Source organism: Notolepis coatsorum (assembly GCF_963971535.1).
Source record: "Notolepis coatsorum genome assembly, chromosome: 8".
Taxonomy (NCBI): Eukaryota; Metazoa; Chordata; class Actinopteri; order Aulopiformes; family Paralepididae; genus Notolepis; species Notolepis coatsorum.
The window spans coordinates 39,054,942-39,076,882 of record NC_140172.1 but is presented as its reverse complement, the minus strand read 5'-3'; the positions used below and the strand labels follow the sequence as shown (position 1 = coordinate 39,076,882).

Sequence of the window (21,941 nt, the reverse complement as noted above, 5' to 3'; positions counted from 1 at the left end):
ACGTGTGCTCCTCGTGTTCCACAGAGAGCCACCTCATACAGTTTGATCGTAGCTTTATCGACAAATACAAACAAAACAAAAAAAAACGAGCAGATGCAGAATTATTTATTTATTTTGATTTGTTAGAGCAAAAAATACTTTTTAACCTTAAATATCCCATGTTTTTATGTTGAGGGACACATTTTTATGTATACGTGTATATATACTGTATATATGTTATGGTAATATATGTAGGAGGAAAATGCACCACAGCCGGGCAAGGATCCTTTTAATGACCTCCTGTGCCCATGTCCAGGGCATGGTGAGTGCGCGTTTAGTTTTTGATGAGTAGCCTTTTTTTTTTTTAAACAGATTAGGATTTCAATCACCTGTTTGCTGTATTTCAACAAGTCATCTCTATTTTAGGTTAGAGGTCAGGCGTGACATGTCCAGTGAGGTTAAGGTTAAGTGTTCACTGTATTAGAGCCTCATTAACGGATTATTGGCCTCAAATATCTCACATTCACCAACCAGCCTGGGAAATGTGCAAATTTGCACATTTACCGTAAAAAAAAGAAAATAAATTATATACAGTATTTTATATGCCAACAATTCTTTTATATTATATATGACAACACTATATCTTCACACTATACAGACATGCCTTGCACTCTGACAATGATAGGTGACACACACACAAACAAACACACATACACACACACACACACACACACACACACAAACACACACACACACCCACACATTACAAGGCTGGAGAAGCACGGCAGACGGCACTGTCTAGGGCAGCATGGGCGGATGTTACCCTGCTGACTTACGTTTGCTCCTTTACATCCTGTTTTAGCCCCTCCTCTTCCTCCACAACTTTGGCCAATGACAAATGTTCCTCCTGGGCAAGGAAGCGTGAAACAATCGAGTGCTGACCTTTGACAGCAGTGTTCCAAACAGCTACAGTTCCTGCCTCAGTGTTGGATTCTTCTGATTGGCTATTGGGCTCTAGGGTGTCATAGTTGATGTCATAGGGGTCAGGGATGAGGCGTTTCTTACCACGATGACGCATGAGGAGAGGCGATGCGTCACAAGTCATTTGAAAGAGTCTGGCCAATAAGAACCTCTCCTCCTCTTGGAGCTGCTCGTCCCCTGTGAGAAGGTTGAACTCAGAAGTACGTGTTTCGGTGTGTGTGACTGTTGTTTTGTTAGTGTATGTGTCAGTAGTGTGTAGACTGCCACTCTTTGGTGTGCTGGTGATGTCTTTACTGGGATTATTGAAATAGTTTGTGTCTGTGTGAATATCAGGCTGCATTGCTACACTTTTGGGTGCATGCATGTCAGTGTGTGACCCCATGTGTATGTTGATGGTTTGTATATTAGTGCTGGTTTGTGAGTCAGTGTGTATCTTGATGGTTTTTATATCAGTATGTGTTCCGCTGGTCTGTGGCTCCATGTGTATATTGATGGTTTGTATATTAGTGTGTGCTGTTTGTAAGTCAGTGTGTATGTTGGCGGTTTGTACATCAGTATGTGTCGTGCTGGTTTGTAAGTCGGTGTGTATGTTGGCGGTGGTTGTCATGTGGGGCAGAGGATAGGGCAACACAGAGGATTGGACCGGCTCATCTCCCGCCTGATTATCCATTTTCACCAGAGCGCTATCGGTTTCCATGCCGATGTTAGCAACGTCATCTCTTTGCCCCGTGTCTGGCTGTTTGTGTTCCTCTCCACAGAGTGGTGCAGGTTTCATATTATTGGTCGTCTCACTGATTCCCAGTTCCTGTTTAGGCACAGGGTGAGGGAGGGACTTCCCGTTGCCATGGTGAGGAGGGGCTACCTGATTGGTTGGTGACCCAGAGTCTTCAAATTTGTTTGGTTGATTGCCAGCAGGGCCCTGGCTTTGGGGGCAGTAATTGGAGGACAGAGAGAGGTAGAAGGGTTCCTGCGTAGCAGCAGGGGTTTTGCAGGACGGATGATCTGAGCTGCAGATAGAGAGGGAGGTTAACCGTGGACCCAAATATAATAATAGACTACTGTAGTTTAAAACAGCATCAACCACTGATCCAACCACAAGGTCCTAACCATGCTCTAGTTCACCCAGCATCAATACGCCTTCTGAAGAATACAGACTCACAATCTAGCCATGAGGCAAAGTCATGCTCAAACCTTTCAGCAGCACGACCCACTACTGACCCAGCCAAGGTGGTGCAATCCATCCATGCCATGTAGTACGTAGTAGTAGTAGTAGAAATCACTGAACAAACCACGAGTGACAGCTACTGTGTAGCCATTGACAGAAACATAGACACAAATGTAGCCATCGCAGAGATCCCACCTTCTAACATGCACTGCTGTTTCTGTTCCTGTCACGGACCCCCACGAGGACTGATTTGAGAAGTCCCACTGCAGCGGAGAGGGGGACGGGTAGGGATGCAAGCATTAAACGATTTCACTATCAACCATGATTTAAAAACATCATGGTTAATTAACCGTAAGCATTTTAGAAGTTACGGTATCTATAGTCTACAGTATTCTATATTTTTTAGATTCACTTTTAGCCAAAAACTAGACCTACTTCTTTCTTTGACCAAAGAAATAGGAACATTTGAAATTACTGGATAATAATTGTAATACAGTGAAACAGTGATAATTCCTCCGACTATAATCATACTGTATATCAAAATCTCTTTAACATTGCATCCCTAGTGGGGGGGCTTCTACAATGGCTATCAAAGTAGGTGTCCTTCAGCAGCAATGCTTCATAACATAGTCATTATGCCTTATTACCACCGGTCAGAATGCTTTGTAACACCAGGAAACACCAGTCACCAGTGCTTAATAAGTCTTCATAACAAAACCCAGCTGTGAGCAGTAGGGTTTCCTGCACAAACAACACCTCAGATGATGTTGCTTGGGAAGAAATGTATGCGATTCACATGCCAACACACAGATTTGCACAACAAGAGGACCCCCAATACAAGGCTACAGAATCACTGCACCCGTAAGTGTGGAGATCTTCATACTCTGCAATTGCAATAAGTTCAAGGCTCAGTTATTGTAAGGAGCAAAGGAACAACTTCAAGGATCGGGCTCAGGTTTCACACACGCATTCACCTGCCTCCCTCTTCCTCCACACCCCTCTCATCCCCCCTACTCACCCCCCTTCCCCATCCATGTACGGTTCGGCCAGCCAGATGGTCCCAAGGTCTTCCTGTCCGTTCTCATACTCCCCCTCATCTTCCTCATATTCCCTCATCCACACTGGGATGGCGCCAGCCAGGTTTGACTTTTCTCTCTTAACTGATCTTGGACCAGGCTTATCCGGCGCTTCAACAACAGCAGGTTTACAGTCTTTCATTTCGCTTGATCCGGAGTCAACCTTATTCACTTTTGGTCTGGCCCCAGCGTTAGATTCCTCCATACCAGTTGGATGTGGTTCATTCAGGACAGTTTTGGCATCAGCATTGGGGTGAATACTTTCCACTGATTTGGGATCAGTTTTGTGTTCGGATCCCTCACTGTCGCCCTCCAGCCGCTCCTCATGATACGCCATATCCTCTAGTTCCGCCTCCTTCAGTGGAGGCCAGTCATTTGATTGGCTGTGCGCTGTTTCCTGAGTGTTCTGCTCTGATGCAAAACCAGGAAGTGTCCCTTGTGTCTTCTCCAATTTCTCTTTCTTGTACTTCTTCGCCACCTCCAAACTGTTCTCCTGCTTTTTCTCCACCTCTTCTCTCTCCCTTTCTGTTTTCTCTCTCTCCACCTGTTCTTTCTCCTTCCTCTCAGTCTCTTCCCTCATCTTCCCGTCTCTCTCCTCCCTCTCTACACTCTCTCTCTGTTCCCTCCCCTCCTTCTGCATCTCTGTCTTTTCTGCCCCTCTTCTCTCCCTCTCCTCTTTCTCTCTCTCGTGCTGCCTAGCAGACAGTCTCAGACTTGCCACCAGACTCAGCCCGTGTGTCTCATAGGGCACCGTCTCTGCTTCAGGAGCCAATGATGACTCAGCCCCAGAGAGGTTCTTTTTACCGATTGGCTGTTCCTCCGTTGTGTCAGAGAAGGCTGCGAGCGGCAGAATGTCCACTCCAGAGAGACGCGGGAAGGCCAGGTCTGCCTTTGTGGGACACTGTTGACCTTCATCTACCGTAAAGGGACATGGCTGACCTGCATCCGGGCTAGTTGAATACAGGAGGGAGGTCAGTGTCTCAAAGCTAAGGGGATGGAGGGACAAAGACGGAACAGAAACTCAGGGATGGGACTGGCACAGTCCAGTGAACAGAGACCACAGTAGATAGGACAGCATGCTCCACTCAATGGCTCCTACCCATACCGTGCCTTGATGCAGGATCAAAGTGCCCTATTCTGTGATATTTTAACTCAATGACAACTTGCATGGTTTATTTATTTAAATCACATTTTATATACAGTGAGCATATATTCTATTGGTGCAATTGTATGGACACAAACTAAGAACAAACTATGGAATAATGTCTGAGGGTACCTTTTGTAATTGCATCGTAATGTGTGTCCCAGTATGTATATATATTAGGGATGCTCGATATTGGCTTTTTTACCGATACCGATATTCCGATATTGTCCAACTCTTAATTTCCGATACCGATATCAACCGATATCAACCGATACCGATATATGCAGGGTTTCCCTGTCCAAAAAACTGAATAATTTCAGGTAACTAATAATTTCACTGGATATATATAACAAATATTGTTATTGTTTTTTTTTGTTTTTAAACCGATACCGATATTTTCCGATATCACATTTTACTGCCGATATCGGCCGATAATATCGGACATCCCTAATATATATATATATATATGATCTCATCTGACCAGAATTCCTTCTGTTCTTGTGATTGTCTAAATGTTTTTTTGCACCGTGGTGTCTATTTCAAAGTACCCTTCCAAAGCACACTGTCGGAATCATTATTCTTGGTTGCAGTGAGTGTAATCCTGAAACGTTCCACCCAGTGACATCAAGGTATCACCCCAGGATCATTTAGGAACAGGTATGACCGCATCTGACGCCTTGCGGGTGAGAGCAGAGCGTGATGACTGACAGAGAGGCGATAAGATAGGCAGACGACCGCTATAGCTAACATCAGATATTCTCTGCTAGACATTGAAGAATGGACTCTCATCTTGTTTTGGGGCCAGCTGGTCAGATATATCACGGTCTTATCATATAATAATAACAGTTAACATGACAGGCAGATTGACAGAGAGACTCACCCCGAGAGACTCACTCTGTACAACACTCCAAATACTGCTGATATGAAGCCAGCCTCCTTCTGCTGCTGCTGTCCATCTACACACACTTCTGTGTGTACACTGTTCTGGGTACTGACATAAATATACACACAAACACACACACACACACAAACACACAGACACACACACACACGCACATATACACGCGCACACACACACACACACACACACACGCGCGCACACACACACGCACACACACACACACACAAACACACGTTACTCATACTAGACTCAACTAGCTTTGAGATTCCTAGTAGAAAAGCTCTTAAGAAATCCCTGCCATTTGGGTGATCAGTTGAGCAGCCAGAGCAGCAGAGGGCAGAACCCCACGAGGCTGAGACACACAGAGAACAAACCTTCACAGGAGAGCTTCACACACGGCCGGGTTAGGAGCTGCTGGTGAGTACAGTAAGCCACGTTCAAGCTACAGTGTGGCAGAGAGACCTGTGTGGATGTGTGTCTGTGTGTGTGTGTGTGTGTGTGTGTGAGAGTGTGTGTGTCTGTGTGTGTCTGTCTGTCTGTGTGTGGCTGTGTGTGTGTGTAAGCGTGTGTCTTAATGTATATACAGTATATATTGTGTGTGTGTGTGTGTGCCGTGCGTGTGCATGTGCAGGTGTGTGTGTGTGTGTGCGTGTGTCTGTCTGTCTGTCTGTCTGTCTGTCTGTGTGTGTGTGTGTGTGTGTGTGTGTGTGTGTGTGTGTGTGTGTGTGTGTGTGTGTGTGTGTGTGTGTGTGTGTAAGCGTGTGTAAGCGTGTGTCTTCATGTTAGTATATATTGTGTGTGTGTGTGTGTGTTTGTGCTGTGTGTGAGCATGTACGCGTGTATGCGTATATGTCTGTCTGTGCGTGCGTGCATGTGTGTCTATGTGTGCACGTGGTGGTTGGTTTGAGAGCTACAGAGACAAGTGAGTCACGCCGTGCTTCAAGGGTCCCATGGAACCCTTAGTGACTCACCCCCCTACTACACCACTCTTCTCCTCCTCACTCTTCTCCTTCTCCTCCTCCTCCTCCCTCTCTGCAGGACCGTCTCTCTCCTCCGTGGTCTCTTCCACAGCTGCCCATAGGGGCTTCTCAGCCTCACTACCAGGCTCCGTACTGGTTATCCTCTCCTGGTCACCAGCCACACTGGGAGCTTGCTCCTGGTCCGCTTGTTCCACTTGGGGTTCTCCCGGTGACCGCGCTCCTGATCCTGACTCTGACTCCACTTCTGGTTCCGTGGCCAGTAGTGGCTTCGGCCCCGGAGCTGGTTTAGGGGAAACCGCCAAAGAGATTGCTGGTTCAACGCCGGGTCTTTCTGGCTCCTTGGGCTCCTCTTCAACTGTCGACAGACAGGGTTCCCTAGGGAGCGAGACGACGTGATGCACCTCCGGGCCCTCCTCCGCAGCGATTGGCTGTTGCTCCTGCCCGTTACCAGTCTCTTGTGCATGTGGGCTGGGGGACAAAAAGCACAGGAGAGATATACGTGAGTTGCTGCTTTGTGGCTGACGTTACTACAGAGCTAATTGTTTCTCGGTACTACTGCGTTGCTATAACTAGCAGACAAACAGACTAACGAGTCACATCACACAGCTAGGGGGAAAAAAAGAACAACGGTCACGCAGCGAACAGAAAGACAAAGCTGCGAGACAGAAGAACGGCCCCTTGTCTCTCCTTACCCTCTGGCCAGAGGTTCTTTATGTTCCTGCATTAGAGTCTCCTTGGTGGAGTTGTGCCGCGTGTGTTCCCTACTTCTCCCCTCTAGAACACTCCAGAGAGGAACCTCTGCTTCCGGAAGCTTCTTTGGGGGCGGGACTAACGTCAGGGCCTCTAATGTGATTGGTTTGTCCTGAACAACGGCGGGGCCAGATTGGCCGTCGGGTGTACCGGATGCGACGGCCATGTTTGTTTCTAGGGCGACAGCGGCTGACAATGAGCCTTCCTTTACTGCGGAGACATGCTGCCCCAGACTGGTTAGAGAAAGAGAAGAGGAGGGAGAAGAGGAGGAGAGAGATGAAAATCAGTGAAGGTGGGCGTGTGGTGGGAGGAGGAGGAAGGATGAGGAAGCTAGGAGGAAAGAGAGAAAAGTAAGAGGGAGAGGGAAATAAAAGAGGAAGATGACGGGAAGGGAAATGTGATGATGGACAGATTGACACAACAAGAAGATCAGCAGTTCAGCCAAACAAAACATCAGAGCAGCAGCCAATTGACCTATCAAACCCTGCCTTCTTTTATTGATCCTCCAATCACAACTGTTGCTTCCCTGTTTCCCTTGGACAACAGTTGTTGAGAAAGAAAAGAAGGCGGGGCTTGAGAGGTGAATTACAATGCACATACAGCAGAATTAGGCCTACAGTAAAATATGGTAACACAGAAATACTATCAAATAGCAGAGGGTGGACAATTCCCTCTGTTGGTGTGGAAGACACACACAGACGCAGATAAAGTGGAGACAATAACGAAACACAAACATAACAGTAAAGACACACCAGACACAATTTGCCATGTGGCCGTCTAGCCTCAAGCGCGACGATCACAGCACCGGGAACCAATCACGTTCACCCAAACAGACGGGACTGCAGTGGAGACCTGACACATCTCACGGGCAGGAAACGGTGAAAAATTACTTGTAAAAGTTGTAAATCAGTGAAATGTTTATAAAGTTCAGTTCTGATTAGATTTAGATCTCAGCTGGCATGGCTTCTGGTGTGTCTCCTCTGTATGCATTGAGCATTATTTAAGACATTAATATGTCTTAAATGAATGCAGAGGGAACACAACATTCAGCCCCAAATTATCGGTGACATGGATACCTTGCTGTCAAGGCTACTACATCACAATGAAGAGGATTGATTGATTGATTGATCTATTAGCACCTTTATATGTCAGAATCAATGATTGCGTGATTGCTTGATTGTTTGACAGATTTTATTGCATGATAAAAAGAACAAAAAAACAAATATGAAAATAAATGTGCAAAATCAGCCACAACGTTGTATTATTCCTTAGGTCGATGCGGTAACTTACCGCTCATTGGTTTCCATTCCCGCGGAGGCGGGCCTTGGTTCACCGTCAGCCAGTGACACGTCGGCCTTTCTTTCCTGTGATTGGCGGATGTTGCCGTTCCTGTTTTGTGACTGACTGATGACTTCTTGAGCCCAGGGTGGTCGTTTGGGTGTGATGACAGTCTCTTCCGGGGGAGGCAGGGGAGGAGCAGGAAGTCTGAGAGAAGTGCCAGAGGTGTGTGAGACACTGGGTGGTGCAGGGTGTGTGTCGCTGCTCGGAGCCTTCAGGGAGCATGTGAACCTGGGAGGAGGTGTGTGTGCGAGGCTGGACATGGATACATCACTAGCATGTTTGTCTGCTGGAGGTTCAAGCTGAGAAACCAGGAAAACAGGTGCCTCAGACCTCATCCTCTCCTTGTCCTCATCAGACCTGTTGGCCTCTGGACTGGAGACGGGAAGACCTGCTTTCTCCTCCTCCTCCTCCTCCCCCCTCCTCCTCCTCTTCTCTTCCTCCTCTTTGAGTCTCCCTGCCTCCACCCTGTCTTTCTCCTTTCTCTCCATCTCCTCCTCCTCTCTCTTCTTCCTCTCCTCTTCCCGTTTCCTCTCTCTTTTCTCTCTCTTCTCCTTCAAGAGTCTCGTCTTCTCTTTCTCATGCCTCTCTTCCTCCTCTGCCACTCTCCTATCTTCCTCCTCCCTCCTCTTCCTCTCCTTTTCTCTCTCCTCCTTCAAAAGCCTCTCTTTCTCCTCCATTTTCCTCTCCTCCGCATGCATTTTCTCCGCCTCTCTCTTCCTCTTCTCCTTCTCCTCCCTCCTCTCCTTTTCTCTCTCCTCCTTCAAAAGCATCTCTTTCTCCTCTCTTTTCCTCTCCTCCTCCTCCACACACCTTTTCTCCTCCTCTCTCTTCCCCTTCTCTTCCTCCTCTTTCATCGTGTGTGCCTCCTTTTCTTCCTCTTCTCTCAGGACTCTCTCCTTCTCTTCCCTCCTCCTCCTTTCCTCCTCCTCCTCTCTTGTTCTCTGATCCTCCTTCTCTTTCTCTTCTCTCTTCCTCCTGGCCTCCTCATCAAGGTGTTTCTTTTCCTCTCTCTTTCTCCTATCTTCCTCCTCCCTCATTCTCATCTCCTCTTTCTCTTCCTTTAAGAGTCTCTCTTTTTCTTTCTCCTGCCTATTTCTCATCTCCTCCTCTGCCACTCTCTTCTCCTCCTCCTTTTTCTTCCTCTCTTTCTCTTTTCTCTCATTCAAGAGCCTCTCCTCCTCCTTCCCCCTCTCCTCCTCAACACGCCTTTTCTCCTCCTTTTCTCTCCCCTTCTTATCTTCCTCCTCTCTCATCCTACACTCCTCTTTTTCTTTCTCCTCTTTCAAGACTCTCTCCTTCTCTTTCTCATCTGTCCTCCTCCTCTCCTCCTCCCTCTTTCTCCTCTTCTCATTTTCTTGCTCCTCCAAGAGTCGTTCCTTCTCCTTCTCTCTCAACAGTTTCTCCCTTTGTTCCTCCCCTTTCCTCCTCTCCTCTTCCTCCTCCTGTCTTTTTCTCCTCTCTGCCTTTTCTTGTTCCTGTCTTTCCTGCTCCTCCTTCTTCTTCTTCTTCTCCTCCTCCAGGAGCCTCTTTTTATCTTCCTCCCTCTTCTTACACAGCTCCTCAAAAAGTATATTCTCCTCTTGCCGTTTCTCCTCCTCCTCTTTCATCTCCTTCAACCATCTCTCCTTCTCAAGTCTTGTCTCCTCCTCCACCCTCCTGCGCTTTTCATTCTCCTCCATGACCCTTTTCTTCTCCTCTTCCTCCCTCTTCTTCTTCTCCTCTTCCTCTACACGTCTCTTCTCCTCCTCCCTCTTCCTCCTCTCCTCTTCCTCTACACGTCTCTTCTCCTCCTCCCTCTTCCTCCTCTCCTCTTCCTCCACACGTCTCTTCTCCTCCTGTCTCTTCCTCCTCTCTTCTACCGCTATACGTCTCTTCTTCTCCTCCTCCTCTTTCATCTCCTTCAAACTTCTCTCCTTCTCAAGCCTCCTCTCCTCCTCCACCCTCCTGCGCTGTTCCTTCTCCTCCATGACTCTCTTCTTCTCCTCCTCCCTCTTCCTCTTCTCCTCTTCCTCTACACATCTCTTCTCCTCCCTCTTCCTCCTCTCCTCTTCCTCTACACATCTCTTCTCCTCCTCCCTCTTCCTCCTCTCCTGTTCCTCCACACGTCTCTTCTCCTCCTCCCTCTTCCTCTTCTCCTCTTCCTCTACACATCTCTTCTCCTCCCTCTTCCTCCTCTCCTCTTCCTCTACACATCTCTTCTCCTCCTCCCTCTTCCTCCTCTCCTCTTCCTCCACACGTCTCTTCTCCTCCTCCCTCTTCCTCCTCTCCTCTTCCTCCACACGTCTCTTCTCCTCCTCCCTCTTCCTCCTCTCCTCTTCCTCCACACGTCGCTTCTCCTCCTCTTCCCTCTTCCTCCTCTCCTGTTCCTCCACACACCTCTTCTTCTCCTCCTCCTCTTTTATCTCCTTCAACCGCCTCTCCTTCTCAAGCCTCCTCTCCTCCTCCACCCTCCTGCGCTGTTCCTTCTCCTCCATGACTCTCTTCTTCTCCTCCATGACTCTCTTCTTCTCCTCCTCCCTCTTCCTCTTCTCCTCTTCCTCCACACGTCTCTCCTCCTCCTCCCTCTTCCTCCTCTCCTCTTCCTCCACACATCTCTTCTCCACCTCTCTCTTCCTCCTCTCCTCTTCCTCTACACGTCTCTTCTCCTTCTCCTCCTCCTCCCTCTTCCTCCTCTCCTCCTCCTCCCTCACTCTCTTCTCGTGTTTCTCTCGTTCCTCCTTCAAGAGTCTTTCTTCTTCTTCTTCTTCTGTCTTCTTCTTCTCCCTCTCCTTCTTTTCTTCCTCCTCCAGGAGTCTCTTCTTCTCCTCTCCCCTCCTCCTCTCCTCGTTCTCCTGCTTCTCCTTTATGAGTTTCCGCTCCTCCTCCAAGAGCTTTTCTCGCTCCTCCTCTTTCTTCCTCCTCTCTTCCTCCTCTATCTTCATCCTCTCCCTCTCCCCTTGCTTCCTCTGCGCCTCCCGCTCCCCCCTCCTCCTCATCTCCTCCTCCCTCGCTGCTTCCTCAGTGGCCTTTTTCTGTTCAAGACTGCAGGACAAACAGACAATAGACCTTAATCCTAAACGTGTGTGTGTGTGTGTGTGTGTGTGTGTGTGTGTGTGTGTGTGTGTGTGTGTGTGTGTGTGTGCTTGCATGATTGTGTATACATGCATATTAGGGTGACCAAATCCACATTTGCAGGTCAGTAAAGTAATACTGAATACTTCTAAAATATAACTAACTAGAATAATGTTTACATAATGAATAAAGCATTTGATATTATAAATATAACCGTTTAGATGAGTTCATTTTAACTCATTTAATTAACAGGCTAATGGCGACCGCAAACTGTAATGCCGGCGACCAACGGAGCTTCACAGTTGTTACTGGGGGCCTTAATGTTACCTCTCCCAAAACATTCGCAATAATATTTTTTGCTGGACTGCGTTTGCTTAGAGCCTTCTGATGAAGAGCATGTTTATACAACTTTTGACATGTCAGAGAGAAATGAGCTTTTAGGAAGAAGAAGACCAGCTGGCTTCAGCAGTGTTCCCAACATCACTCCTACAGTCGCTCCCATCTCCACTTCCCTTTGACGTGGCAGAGGCTGATATACAACTTGGATAGAGCGCATCGGCAGAGGTCAGTGCAACTGAAGGTGCCGGGCTGTAGTTACTGAAAACTGTAGTCTACTGCTGTAGTTACTCAAACTGTGTGAGACAAGACAACACTCAGTAGCCAGCAGTGTCTCTCTCTGTCCCAGTGAGACAAAACAAGTAGGGAGACACTGTTGTATAGCCTTGGCTACTTGCAGGGCATCGGTGCATGGTTGGTGATTAATAACTCGACAAAACAATACGAATTGATATATTACAATTTTTTATATGAGTTTATTGGAATGTGGGACATTCTCTTCTGTTGCGGGACGCGGGACAAAGGGGTCAAATGTGTGCCACAAATTGTGATGTTTAGTCACCCTAATGCATGTGTGTTGTACTGTATGTACAGTATTACTCACCCAAGTGGAGACCTTTTGATGGTGCCCCCTCTGGAGTCCTCCTCTTCCAGGAACAGGCCCGCAGATCCTTCACTCTGCTTTGCTGCCTCAAAGATGATGTCATCAAAGTCCAGCTCGGCCTCCGCCAATGGCGGCATATCAGCCAGAAACGGGTTCATTGCTCCCTCTGTCTCATTGGTTGGCTTTTTAACGTCCATTTTCTCCTGAACCAATGGCTGTTTAGTGGTGATAAATGCTGCCACAACACTGGTAGAGGACTGCTGAGGGGTGGGTTTCTCTGGACAAGAGAAGGGCCATGGAGGGGGTGGGGCTATGATCAGCTCTGAAGGGGCGTGGCCGGGACTGGGGACAGAGCGATATATATTAGAACTCTTTGGGAGGTCATAGGTGAAAGGTCAGACGTCACAACGTTGGGAGGGGCACAAAGCAGGCAGAGACGCGGTGAGTTTGTGTTTTGCAAAGCTGGTGGTGTGAGAGGTCACGACGGAGAGGACGGGTAGAGCGCACACATAGAATTAGAAGTACGACATCTAATTCTAATCCTGCCGTCGAATGCAGGCAGCCCAGTGGAACGGCAGCAGGTACAGAACACACTCTGTTAGCCCCGATTAGCAAGCGAGGCAACACAAGCAGCATACACAGAGCACACCATGAGTCATCCTGGGAAAAACAGCTGATCAACAACACAAACAACTTGTTGATCAACCTTACGAACCATGGATCAACCATTACTTTCATTAAACTATTGAGTAATTGTTGTATTATTGCATTTCTTTTATTCAGTATTGGAATTCTGCAGCACCGAGGTTAACATGGAGGCACCCAGACTACTAACAGTAGTTTTAATGGCAAACCAGTCAAATGACATGTGCAGTAAGTTTTGCATGGTTTGCATGCTTCAGTTATTACAAAACTTTGAGACACACGTCATCCGTAAATGCAGTAACTCAACTGTGCCATCATCACATAACCGTACCTGATTCTTCCTGGTTCAGCTTGACTCTTTGTGACGGTCTGCTTAGTGTTCTGGCCTGGTCTGGTTGTTTCCTTGGCAACAGGACTTGTTTCCTTGTCCACATGGGCCGGAGAGAACTTTGACCCTACAAAAGGGCGAAAAGAGTTCCCTGTCCCCGTAAATATCATGTAAATGTGCCACAAAGATAAACAGTGTGGGTTGTTGGCTGGTGTACCTGACTGGCAGGGAATGAGCTGAGCTGGGCGTGCAGGAGGAGAGGCAGGCAGCTGAGGAGGAGTAATGGAACGAGGAGAGGAGGACAGGAGAGAGGAGCGAGGAGGTGAGGAGCGGGGAAGGGAGGGGGAAAGGGGCGGAGTCTCAGGGTCACAGAGAGCATCCAGGTCGGGCCTGCTCAGTAGTGGGACGGGGCTGATGTCACCGCCAAGCAAGGAGGGGTCAGACAATGACTTCAGCCACGCCCCCTGGCCAACTGAAGAGAGGGGGAGGAGGAGGAGGAGGAGGAGAGAGAAAGAAAGAAGGGGAGGAAGAAGAGGAAGAGAGAGAGAGAGAGAGAGAGAGAGAGAGAGAGAGAGAGAGAGAGAGAGAGAGAGAGAGAGAGAGAGAGAGAGAGAGAGAGAGAGAGAGAGAAGGGGAGGAAGAGGAGGGGGGAGGAGCAAGTGAGACATGGTGGAGGACCAGTAAGCAGGCAGAGGGGCAGGGAAAATATGAGGAGGTGAAAAGGGTAATTGTTATCAGTGAAGTTAAGAGAGGTGACAGTTGATGAGAAGGAGAATGTCGGGGGGGAGGAGGGAGAGAGAGGGAGAGAGAGAGAGAGAGAGAGAGAGAGAGAGAGAGAGAGAGAGAGAGGCAGGGATGAGGAAGAGAGAGGGAGGCAGGGATGAGGAAGAGAGAGAGAGAGAGGGAGCGAGAGAGGTGGGGATAGGAACAAAAATACAAGAGAGGAGAAAGAGAAAAATAATAGGAAAAACAGAGAGGAAAAAAGAGAAAAGTGTAATGATTAGTGCAGTCAGCAAAAACACTGGCCCTGAAAACTACATGATGTGGATTATTAAGAACATTTTTCATCTCGACTTTGACATATCAAACAAGGCCTTCACACGAGCTACATGTGATTGTGTTACAGGTGTCATTCGCGTGATTTTTTTTCGTAGCCGCAGTTTGCGGAGACGCTCTCTGATTGGCCACTGACGTTTCTGGTCATGTTACATGTGCGCCCAATCGCGGAGACGCCTGTGTCTTTGCCCATTTCCGCCTCGAACAGCATGCAAACTACCTAACGCCTAGTTTATCACTGGTTAAGCTTAGGCAACTCTTTCGAAGTTGGTTAAGGTTAGAGTTTGGAATCAGGGCTGGTGTTCTATCGCCCTGCTCTAAGACAAACTCTAACCTTAACCAACTTCGAAAGAGTGCCTAAGCTTAACCGGTGAAAGAAACAGGCGTCACACGATTGGCCGCACATGTCACACGACCAGAAACGTCAGTGGCCAATCAGAGAGCGTCTCCGCAAACTGCGGCTACGAAAAAAAAATCACACGTGTCATTCCTGCTAGCGGGGACTTTCACTTCCTCTCCGGGGGCTGACAGTTGCAACTCGTCTCGGTTTCAAAACTGCAAGTCATATGGCTGATGGCTTTAAAGAGGCAGAGCCACTAGCGCTCCAGACCCAAATGAGAAACGCCCACTTGATTTGGACGAAGGGCTGTTTCTCACTTACTCCACACATCACAACAGTGACCCCAGCTGGAGGAGTGGGGTTCACCATGTGATCCTGACAGAGACCCCAGCTGGAGGAGCGGGGTTCACCATGTGATCCTGACAGAGACCCCAGCTGGAGGAGCGGGGTTCACCATGTGATCCTGACAGAGACCCCAGCTGGAGGAGTGGGGTTCACCATGTGATCCTGACAGAGACCCCAGCTGGAGGAGTGGGGTTCACCATGTGATCCTGACAGAGACCCCAGCTGGAGGAGTGGGGTTCACCATGTGATCCTGACAGAGACCCCAGCTGGAGGAGTGGGGTTCACCATGTGATCCTGACAGAGACCCCAGATGGAGGAGTGGGGTTCACCATGTGATCCTAACAGAGACCCCAGATGGAGAGCAAGGTTCACCATATGATCCAACAGTGACCCCAGCAGCAGCAGCAGCAGCAGCAGCCCTAGTCAAAAACACCTGCTTGATTTGGAAGAAGTTTCTGAGGAGTGGGTTCAACACTAGGTTACACGGGCATAGAATGGATATTAGCGTCTCAGGACTCAGTTACCTGACTCTGAGCTAGAAGGGTGGGGTTGTGGGAGGGGTGGTGCTGTAGCCACAGTGTGTGCTGTCTTTTCAAGGGGAGGGGTATCAGGAGGGAATGGGGAGGGGGAGGAGGGGCGATCCACTGTCTTCACAACCTGAGGTCTGAAAAGTTGAGAACGACCTAGCAGAGACAAGAGAAGAGAAGGTAAGGTGAAGAGAAGAGAAGAGAAGAGAAGAGAAGAGAAGAGAAGAGAAGAGAAGAGAAGAGAAGAGAAGAGAAGAGAAGAGAAGAGAAGAGAAGAGAAGAGAAGAGAAGGTATGGTGAAGAGGAGAGAAGAGAGGAGAGAAAATAAGAAGAGAAGAGAAGAGGAGAGAAGAAGAGAAGGGTAAGGTGAAGAGAAGAGAAGAGGAGAAGAAATGGGGAAGAGAAGGGGAAGGTGGAGAGAAGAGAAGAAGCGAGGAGAGGGGAAGAGAGGTGAAGAGAAGAGAAGAAGTGAGGAGAAGAGAAGAGAAGAGAAGAGAAGAGGAGAAGAGAAGAGGAGAAGAGAAGGGTAAGGTGGCAAGAAGAGGAGAAGAGAGGAGAGGGGAAGATAGGTGAAGAGAAGAGAAGAAGAGAGGAGAATAGAAGAGAAGAGAAGAGGAGAAGAGAAGAGGAAATGAGGAGAAGAGAAGAGGAAATGAGGAGAAGAGAAGAGGAAAAGAGAAGAGCTTAGAAGAGAAGAAGAGAAGAGAGAAGAAGAGAAGAGAGAAGAAGAGAAGAAGAGAAGAGGAGATAAGAGAAGAGAGAGGGATGCACAGATATGAAAATTTGCCACCGATACCGATTTTTTTTTAATATTATTATTTTTTTTGTGTAATATATATATATATTTTTGTAATATATATATATTTTTTTTTATGAAACTACTGTATATTTGTATGTCTCTAAATGTTTTGATGAATTGAAAATGGAGGACCCTGATGTAAAAAAGCCGAAAGTCTTTTTCTGGTCCACTGAGCTGTACTGTATTGTACCCACTCTGCAATCTGTCAATAAAGCTTTCAATCAATCAATCAGACAAATGCATAGAAAATCCCTTATTATAACCAAATAACAAAAAATTATATTATTGTTTATGAAAATGTTTTAGCCCTATGCTTGACTATTATTTTAGCCATGGCAACAAATAAAATAATAATAATAAAATGAATAAATAAAATATTAAATAAATAGGCTACACGTCTCTCTTTTTGTGTTACAAATTGTGCTCACCGATATGAACATAGGCCTCTTTACTTACTTAAAAAAAGGAAACATCAAGAAATAGCACTATCTCTCTCCCTGGTCTGCCGGGCTGCAGCTGGATACTATTGTCTCAACCAGAGCTCTCAACCAATGCAATGTAACAGAACAATTTTGATTGACAGGCGATTCTGCCAATTACGTCACACCGCTTGCACCCGCCTCTGCTGTTACCACCAATCGGCAAGCGCGTATTCGTTTTTTACTTCCTGGATTGCCGCCATTGATCTGCAGCGAGAGAACAACAACAAACCAACGCGCTAATAACGTTAGCTCCCCGCTGGCCACGAGTAGATTACCAGCGCTCCGCAGGATGACCAAACGAGGCATAATGATTTTACTGCAACGAATGTTATAATAAAACAAAGCTTTTCTATACATTTGTCTGATTGAAAACTTTATTAACAGATTTCAGAATGGGTACAACTCAGTACGGGCTCTGAGCAACGGAAGGAACTGAGCTATGAATTGAGTAATGCTTGCTACTTGCTATGTTCGGGTAAATAATATGCTGATGTTATTGAACGTGTAACACTAACTATATAACGTTAATGCCACAAAACGAATGCCTTTGTTTATCATAAGTAGTAACTTTGATGCAGTAGCTTGTGTGTGTGTGGGGGCGGCGTTGTCAGCAGGTCGCTTGACTGAACTTTTTTTTGCCTTTTGACGCGACACAAATTGATGGATATTTATCGGCTACTGCCATCGGCACATTTGAGCTTATCGGCCGATAGGCCGATTGCAGTCAACAAGGCACTTATCGGCCGATACCGATACCCGACCGATACATCGGTGCACCCCTAGGAGACGAGGAGAGGGGATAAGAGAAGAGAGGAGAAGAGAGGAGAAGACAAGACAATAAAGCAAAACGGGGAGATGATAACTAGAAATATAATACAAAAAGACAGACAGTAAAATGTTTGACATGAATAGCAGTTATTTATTAGTTTGATTAGATTAAATTAGTTTCATTGGATATTGTTGATTAGTAGCCAAACCACAGAGCTTGAATGGTTAGAAGGCCCTTCCGGTAGTATAGCCTGGTAATTTCCTTTGGTACACCTAATATGGCTTCCTTTGATGATGATGTCATATAATTGAACACTGTTTCATGTGTGGACAGTGCTTAGGATTGCCAACTTTCTCACTACCAAATAAGGGACAAAAGGGGGCCTGATGGTGTGTTGTGCTGTGCTGTCACGTTACCTCTTAAATCTGAGGTTGCAGCTATTTTGGGATCATGTAAACCCGCCTACGGGTTTGGCGATCTCTAAGGGTTATTAAACAGCCTCTCTCAGTTAGACATGAATTAACACCAAATAACCTTATCTGGGTTCTTCACAGAAATAAAGAGTATATAGGGGCGAATTCACAAAGAATGGATTGCGGCTGCTAATAGCACCCATAACTGTGTGTGATTTGCGCCCACTATTTGCTCTGTCTTAAAGGAAAACTCCAACATTTTGGGAAATTAGCTTATTTTCCATCTACCCTGGAGTTAGACAAGAAGATACATACCTTTTTCTGTGCATGCAGTAGGAGTAGGAAGACGTTGGGAACTAGACTAATGGAGGAACCTACTTCCAGTGACTGACGCTAAGCTAGGCTAACGGTGCGCATCTTCCTACTCCTACTGCATGCACAGAGAAGAAAAGGGTATCTTCTTGTCTAACTCCAGGGTAGATGGCAAATAAGCTAATTTCCCAAAATGTTGGAGTTTTCCTTTAAGGACCTATTCACTAAAGATATTGCACAAATGATATACTAGCGCAAACATGCCCATACGGTGTACAATGTGCTCCTGATATCTGGCAGTGCAGTTGGCTCGCGGAGCATCTGAGTGCAATTTGCTCCTGATAAAGTAAAATAGTATAAATACTTCCCATGCATGTCCTAGGACCTAGGACAATGGCAGACAGAAAACGGAAGCGTAAATTCTCTGATCGTGAATTGGAAGTCTTGACGAATCAATAGCTTTTCTAGTAATTCTTTTAACACTTTTTTATTACCAATTGGGTGGGCAAATTCTAGATGTGATTTATTTCAATTTTATTCCTATACATCCCTAGATTGTGTTTTGGTATGATAGACATTTTGGTTTTGTAGCTTTGATTATCACCTCCTTTTTTTTAATCTACTTTTTCTCCCATTTTAAATTTTTCTCCCATCCCAATTTCGTATTGTCCAATTCCTCCCCTGTCTCGAACGCTCTTAGGCCATGCCTCCCACAGGTCGGCTGCAATGTGGACGAAGCCTTGCATCACGTGTCCCCTCCGGTACTCGAGGAGGCAGCCGTCGCATCTTTTCACCTGAGCAGCGCGATCTCTCAGCGGCGAGGGTCTGCGTGGGAGGGACACGCCGCCCTCGTTGCTTCCTGATTCTGCTGCGCAGGCGCACCAACCGACCTGTAGGAGTCACTGTCCACAACGTCCGATCCCCACCCACCAGCTTCCCACCCCCTAATACTGCCAATTGTATTAGTATGAACGACCAGCCAAGCTGGTAGCAATGCCGAGAGCTGGGCTCGAACCCAGTATCTCCTGCATTAGTGGCGAGCGCCTTGCCCACTGCGCCACGTAGCCGCCCAGTGGTTATTACCTCCTGAAGGTATGGAGTGCTTTTTAAAAAACTGTTTTCGCAAAATAAATCTCCTGCCATATTTTGCTCCCCTTCATAGATTCACTCGTAGGTTGTGGAGGTACTAGAAACATGACCCAGAGTCGATCGGACCTTCCTACGCTGAGCTATGGTAACTTCCGTCCACCTACCGCATAATACCTCCGGAAAACCACAACAATGAGGCATTCACCTGTAGGTGAGCGAAAGTTACCATATCATGGTCATGTCTCTAGTACCCCCACAACCCGACCTATGAGCGAATCTATGAAGGGGAGCAAAATATGGCAGGAGACTTATTTTGCGAAAACTAATTTGTTTTTTTTACAAAAGCACTCCATACCTTCAGGGGGTGATACCAATTAATAAACTATCATATAAGAACATAATCTAATGTATAGAAAAGAAGAAAAAAATCACATCTAGAATTTGCCCACCCAGATGGTACCAAATCATCCAATTTGGTTTGTCATGTCATCCCAAAAGAAATTAGTTTGAGCAGACCTGTCCATGGTGCTGAATCTTTCAGCCGAAGTTAGGCGCTGTGTGCCAGTGAAAATTATTTCAGATTTAGGAATATTTTTTGTAAGAAATTAAGTTGTATTTAATGTTTAGTTAAGAGAATAGAACCCGCATTCTCATATACTCCAGAATAAACTTTTCATTGACCGTGTTTCCAGCATCTACTCCTCATGGACCTGACGAAACATTATAAATTAAAAGTTTATTCTGGAGCATATGACTGTGCGGGTTCTATTCTCTTTATTGTGATTATGCTGGCCATAAATGCGCTTAGTTACCACCAACTCTCTGAAGACGTAAATAACGTCACTTTAACTGTGTGTGGCAATTAGCACCGCTTTGTGAATTGGAGCGCTTTTGCAATGAGGCTCATTTGCATAGAAAGGGGCAACTTTTTTGCCTAGATTACCTCATTTAAATACCCGCAAATAGCACGGACACACAGAGACGCAATAATGATGGCAACACAGTTAGCACGGTATTTCACCCTTTGCGAGTGCTTTGTGAATAGCAAGGTTTGTTTTGGGGCTATTTGCACAGGCACATAGTGTCAGAAAAAGCAGCGCAATCCCTTTGTGAATTTGCCCCTATGGAACATTATCTTTCTGCTGTATGTGTCTTCCTTCCTCAATCTAAACATGTGAAAAACAAAATGTTCAACAGTAGTCTGAACTCTGAACTGAACAATGACAGCTTAGTTGTCAGAGCAGAATGTCTAACTTACAAGACTCAAAGTTCTTGTTCCTTCCTTTTATAGACAATCAGTCAGAATCAGCAACGCTACAGCAAATACAATAATTTGTTAGGAATACGCAAGGAAACACATATCTGTGAAATAAACAACATTTGGAAGATCCATCTTGATACTTCGTTTCCTCTGGCCAAGCAGAAAGGTACTATGCGTGAGAGTTTCTACAAATAGACCAAACCAGAGGTGTCCATGGTTCAACAAACAATGCCATCTACTGTCTTCTCCTCTCTTCTTCTCTCCTCATCACAGAGACTTTCAATATATAATCAATATACTGGACAAGGGAAGTCCCATGTGGCACAAACCAATTTAACCCAATATACGGGATGTATAATATATTATATTATGTAATCTAATATGGGACAGTTGGCAACCCTAACAGTGCATGACTTAGAGAAGGTTTGCCAATGGAAAGTTCATCCAAATGATGCCTTCGCTGTGATCACACATTGTCTTTCTGAGTCTCATACACCAAACCAATGAGGATGTGTCCATAACAACACGGCTGTCCTATCAATTCAAATCCTACGAGCACAACACATTGCATCAGTTGACAATGTCACTCGATTTTTAGACCAAACAGAAAAGAGACAGACCAGAGGCCATGGGTGGCTCATCTGCACATCCTGCATGAACCTGTGGGGGGCACTGTGGGTATGAAACTGGAACCGGGGCGAGGAAAGGAGAAGAGACGGACAGAGGAGGAAAATAGAGAGGTGGCGTGAGTGACTTTGAGTGAAAGGGGATAGTAGCATCACTCAGGAATTAAGGCATGCAGTTCAGTAACATCACGTCACACGACAGAGCTACCGTCTACCTACACTGGCACCTGCTTAGTTGGTTCTTTCACTAACCATCTCAGCATGGATGCATGAAACAGAGAGCAACCAAAGCCGCACCTCAGCTTATTTATAACGATTAATAGCGAGAGTTACAGGTGTCTTTCTTGCTAGTGAGGACTTTCCCTTCCTCTGCCAGGCTCAAACCTGTACCTGTACATCCACTTTCGAACCACAAATCCTGTCTGTGCTTGCCAGCATGAAAGGGTGACAGGCAGCGCTAACGATCATGCCAAATCAAAAGCGTGCAGGAGTGAGGAGTGAGTTTAACAGACTTCTCCAACTTTGTTACAAGAGCGCTCACATACACACACACTCACTCACACACACACACACACACACACACACACACACACACACACACACACACACACACACACTCACTCACTCACTCACTCACACAC

General features: G+C 46.5%; 1 protein-coding gene across 2 annotated transcripts in view; it reads right to left on the bottom strand.

Annotated features, from left to right (window-relative positions):
• Positions 1 to 21,941, bottom strand: part of LOC311233705 (EH domain-binding protein 1-like protein 1) — a 66,613-nt gene that overhangs the window by 17,774 nt on the left and 26,898 nt on the right. For both annotated transcript variants that reach the window (XM_084320700.1, XM_084320701.1), the window contains exons 7-10: positions 13,285 to 13,408; positions 12,309 to 12,650; positions 8,267 to 8,461; positions 6,218 to 6,694 (exon numbers count right to left, since the gene is read on the bottom strand). In XM_084320700.1, coding sequence (XP_084176826.1) covers positions 6,218 to 6,694; positions 8,267 to 8,461; positions 12,309 to 12,650; positions 13,285 to 13,408 — 1,138 coding nt within the window. The remainder of the gene's footprint in view (positions 1 to 6,217; positions 6,695 to 8,266; positions 8,462 to 12,308; positions 12,651 to 13,284; positions 13,409 to 21,941) is intronic.